General features: G+C 45.2%; 1 protein-coding gene and 1 long non-coding RNA gene across 3 annotated transcripts in view; one reads left to right on the forward strand and one right to left on the reverse strand.

The window, feature by feature from the left end:
* LOC110302175 overlaps positions 1 to 5,049 on the forward strand; it is a 40,401-nt gene that overhangs the window by 24,751 nt on the left and 10,601 nt on the right. The gene's annotated exons all lie outside the window — the stretch shown is intronic.
* Bfsp2 (beaded filament structural protein 2) overlaps positions 1 to 5,049 on the reverse strand; it is a 58,454-nt gene that overhangs the window by 23,455 nt on the left and 29,950 nt on the right. The window contains exons 3-4 of one of the 2 annotated variants that reach the window (XM_021172981.1): positions 3,063 to 3,219; positions 1,814 to 1,975 (exon numbers count right to left, since the gene is read on the reverse strand). In XM_021172981.1, coding sequence (XP_021028640.1) covers positions 1,814 to 1,975; positions 3,063 to 3,219 — 319 coding nt within the window. Of the gene's footprint in view, positions 1 to 1,813; positions 1,976 to 2,318; positions 2,436 to 3,062; positions 3,220 to 5,049 lie in introns of those variants that run through there. The other variant, XM_029481929.1, reaches the window with a different exon arrangement.

The following is a 5,049-nucleotide window of genomic DNA, read 5'->3' on the forward strand; positions in this document are numbered from 1 at the left end:
TCTCTCTCTCTCTCTCTCTGTGTGTGTGTGTGTGTGTGTGCATGCACACACGTGAGCTTGTGGGTGCACAGAATCCAGAGGAGGATCCTGTATCTGTGTGTGTGTGTGTGTGTGCGTGCACACACTTGAGCTTGTGGGCGCACAGAATCCAGAGGAGGATCCTGTATCTCCTGGAGCAGCAGCTACAGGTGGATTACAGGCATGATCTGTCTGCCGTGGGTGCTGGGAACTGAACTCAGGTCCTCAGGAAGAGCACTATGTGCTCTTAACCACTGAGCCCTCACTTCAGCCCCAAGAACTTTTATTATTAATAATTAAAAAAAAACCCACCAAGTCTTTCTGCTGCTTCTAAGTTGTTCGGAGTGGATCCTGGCTGTTACAGTTTCTGAGATGATTCTGCTGGGCAGTTGGTGTTGAACGTCATTAACTCAGCCTCTTTGAACAAGCTCACCTTGCTTTTTCAGTTCCTTTACATGGTCCTTCCTCTCTCTTCCAAGTCCCCGAGTGAAGAGCAGGGGCAGACCTGAAGGACAAACTGTCTACGGTCTAGTTTTTAGATCATTCTTTTCTTATTTGTTACATTTCATACTACTTGACTCTTTTTTCTCATTAATATAATTCAGGCTACTTAGGAAATTAACTTGAGCAATACTCAAAGGAAAGAAAAACATCTCGAAGCATCAGTTAAGCCACCTATTCAAAGGCAGCTCACTGCTGCTGCAGCTACCATGTGAGCCTAATTTTTGGAGACACCTGGTCTCCCCTTGAAAACAGTGTTCTATTCTACTGTCTGTTGTGGGAGATGGCAACAGCCGAGAGGCCAAGTTCAGTTCACTTGCTGTTTTAATAATTGTTTTTTTGGGGGGGGGGATTGGTCTTATAAGTAGCTATATAGAAGAGGCTGGCCTTGAACTCACAGATATTCATTTGCCTCAGTCTCCCAAGTGTTTGGATTAAAAACATGTCTTATTGGAACGCAGAATGCTTGCGGCTGTATATTGTGTCTGGCTGCTGTTACACTACAGGGGCAAAGCTGAGAGGCTGCAACAGAAATCACCTGGCTTCCCAGGTAAGTCTAAAGTACTCACTGCTGAACAAAAACCTTCTTGTCAGTCCCCGGTACATACCATTCTGCAATTGCTTTTCTTCCATTTTACATTCTGTGGGCTTTCCCTGTGTTGTTATAATTACTTCATTTCTAATAACAGGTTTCATTGCACACAACGTAGTTAGGTAACGGTGTAGTTTTTTTCTTTTAATAAGACATGTATTTTTACCACCTTATAATTCAACCCTTAAAATGCTTCATGGAGCATATTTGGACATTCTCTCTCTCTCTCTCTCTCTCTCTCTCTCACACACACACACACACACACACACACACAATCCCTGAGCTACATCACAACCCTTTGCATTCCTAATGTGCTCTTTAAGATGGCTCTCCAGACTGCTCAGCTAGCAGGTAGCAGCACAGTAGTGTACAGGCAGCAGGTAGGGACCTACAAACACCTTCGATACAGACAATAACATCCTTTACTCGAAGGCTGAATAAAAACTTACACCTTATACTCTTTGATGACACAGTAGAGAATCTTTTACATGTGTTTTCCAGAATTGAACATTGCCATCTTAAACATTTTCTTATTTCAGAGAGGCAAACAAGCATTATTACTTTACTTTGCACTTCTCCTCTTTCCATGGGGGGCTGAGCTTGTTGCTAAATGGCTGCATTTCTTTTACATGCTGGCTGCCTCCACCTTGCTTGGCCTCCTCTTTCCCAGGACCCAGGGGACAATCCTGGCTGGTCTCTTACCTTAGCTTGGAGCAAGGCTCCTGCTTCTGCTCGGTTCTTTTCCACATCTCTCTCCCACTGAACTCGGATCATCTCAAGGACATCATCCAGACCAGTGCCCATGGGGACATCTGCTTGCTCCAGCTCAGACCCTGCCAGCTGTTTGTATAGAACCTTCACATCCTAAAAGCAACAGTGGACACCTTAGGACACCTGTCTTTCCTCTAGGGAGGAAAGACAGGCTGGCTCTGTGGGCATTGCTTAGCCTGCCTATCTATCTGTCTGTCTGTCTATCTATCTATCTATCTATCTATCTATCTATCTATCTATCTTGCACCATGCAAGGGCACCACAAAGACTGGCAAAGTCCCAGATCTTCTAGGTATAGGTATCATTTTTCTTTCCCCAAGGATGCATTTCTTAGATTAGATCCTCCCAAGCCCATGCCCAAGGTAAAAAAAAACAAACAAAAAAAAAAACCAAAACACTAAAAACATAATCACAAGTAAGTACATAGTATAGTAACATATAGCAAGCATCTATAGAAAATGGAAGTTAGGAATAATATCAGGATATACTAAAGGAGATTAAAATCTGGTCTAGAGTCTAAGGGGTTGCTGCTGGAGTGTGCCATTCAGGAACTGAGCCAGGAACAGGAAGGAGCAGGTTTCCAGTCATTGGTCAGCTTCAGGTTTGGGCACAGGAGGAACTCCGCAGTGTGAACATGGGAAGTGAGCTGTGACTGTCAGTTTGAAGCTCCCTCAACCATGAATCAGAGTGATGTGTGTGTGTGGTGGTTTCCTGCAGGTGACGTGACCACATCCCTGCTAGAGGTGCCCTTTGGTCCTGTCACTTAAAGATACAACCTTCTTTTGTTAACGAGTGTGTAGGAACCACCCGTGCGCCTATCTTTAGAATTATTCAGTTGATCATGTCCGTGCAGTGTTGAAAAAAATATCTGAAATAGAACACTTTAGGGAGATGGTCCTTCCAGTTTCAACTATTTCTAACAGTCACGTCTGCTTACAACTGTTGTTTCCACTTATCAACCTTCCTGGGCCTCAAAGACATTTGAGTTTGAGACTTTCAGGGGTGAGGGGATACTGTGGCACATGACAAAGACTTTAAGGTCTTTTACTAGCATTTTCTCTGTAGACCTGGTTGAGCCACAGTGAAGAGTCCCCAAGACCTGTGTTAGAAGGTTACAGCCTCCCAGGTGAGTGCCTTGCTTTGGGGGGTGGGAGCAGGCAGCACCCCCAGCCCCACCTACCTCTTCATAGCTTCTTGACAGAAATCCCAGTTCTTCTTTCAGGCTTTCTATTTGATGCTCCAGATCTGTCTTTGTCAAATTAGCTTCATCGATGACTTTGTACAGGGAACTTACTTCCTCTTCTGCTGCCTTCCTGAATGGCTGCTCGTTTTCATATCTGCAGACAAAGGGACTTAATCAGCATAGCTGGGTAGAGTGCCCAAAGGGGAAACAAACCAGATTGTTAGATATTACCCAAAGGCCCACATGTAATAGGCAGCGAATGCTGAAAGCCAGTGTTCCAGTAGCTTTGGGGACCCTGTTACTGCTATTGCTGCAGAAAAAATTAACAGGAAAACATCGGCAGCCAGCTAATGGGAACACAGCTTTGGGAGGCCTTTGGAGCCTGATAGATACTCTAGGGAAGGCTGCTTCAGGAGTCCCCATCTCAGAAAGGCAATACAACATCTTTGTCACTATACTGAGAGTCCTTATCATCCAAGGATCATTGAAGACCTGCTGAGGTATCAGGCAGGGTATCCAGAAATGGATAATATGCTGCAATTCTAGACAGTGGCTACACACTCAGGTGGGTAGGGTAAAGGAAAAACCAGGGCAAGAAGTTGGCACAGAGAGAGATAGAGATGAACTCTACCAGAGCACATACTTCACTTTACCTACAGGGGGCACTGCTGCCCAGCTCCGCCCGTATCTATTGTGCAGAGAGGTGCTTCCAGCTTGGCTCAGCTCTCTTGGGGGGGGGGGGAGGGGCAGGGCAGGGCAGGGCGGTAGGAAGCATGGATTTATCTATCATACAACAAAACAGACAAAACAACAAAGGGCAAACAGCTTGTTAAATAGTGAGTCTGTGTTTAGACACACATAACGAAACTGGAGTTTCAACCGTTAGCCGTTCTCTCTAACTACCACCTGACATCTTTGCTAATTTCTCCTGGTCTGCTCTCCTCATTCCATGGCTGCACCATTCAGCCAGCATTCCCATCTCGCCTCCATGTGTCCGTAGGAAGACAAAACCCACATCTCTATTCCAGGCAGCCTTCAGGCAGGTTTTAGAGGTGTAAGTCTTCACTTAAAAATGTGTGTGTGTGTGTGTGTGTTTCAGGGGGGACAGGGTACTGGGGATGGAATACACCACGGAGCAAGCACTGTCTCCCCAGCTTTGCCCAACCCCTGTACTGGACTTTAACATTCAGAATTCCTAGGGACAGTTCTTTGATGACTTTTGGGACAGGTGATTTTGTTGGAGCATCTGCTTGTATGTTCCCAGGGCTGGGCCACTCATATCCTGTCAAGGCTGATGGTCTATTGGTGCAAAACTCTAACCGTTGCTCATTTCTTTGTGTAGAAGCTTCAGCCTCTAGTCCTATAGAAAGGTGAGTTTGACCCTGGAAATACCAAAGTCAAGTCTCTAGGAGTCCTGTAAATTATGTAGAGTGAGAGGTCCAGGGATGATCTGGTCTGCTGTGGTTGCCCTGATGCTGTTTGTATTCTGATGTTAATTCTGCTTCCTCAAGAGGGAAGCCCCTCTAAAGCAACAGCCGATCTTACATTCAGGTGACCTAATGTGAACCTTCTCCCCATTCTAACTGGTCAAATAAAGACTAGAGTCTATGATTGGGCAGGGGAGGTGAAAGGTGGGATGAGAGGTTTTGAGGCGTGAGGAAGAAGAACTGGAAGGGAGGAGAGAGGCTGAGAGAAGAGGAGGGAGCCATGATGGAGCAGAACCACGTGGCCAGGAGAAACTGCAAGTAGCAAAGGGTCTCACTGCTGGGGAATAAGATAGGACAGTGTTAGATCTGCCCAATCTAGGCATATAGCTTATAATTATAATAACTGGATTGTGTGGTTTTTAAATTTTTGTAGATAGTAAAAAAAAAAAAAAAAAAAAAACTAAAAAAAAGGGCTTTTGGAGGTTGGAAATTCCAGCAACTGTGGTCAGCACAGTAAAATCCTGTCTCAAGATAAGCCAAGCATTATCAGGGTCATG

The sequence above is a fragment of the Mus caroli genome, chromosome 9, assembly GCF_900094665.2.
Source record: "Mus caroli chromosome 9, CAROLI_EIJ_v1.1, whole genome shotgun sequence".
Lineage (NCBI taxonomy): Eukaryota > Metazoa > Chordata > Mammalia > Rodentia > Muridae > Mus > Mus caroli.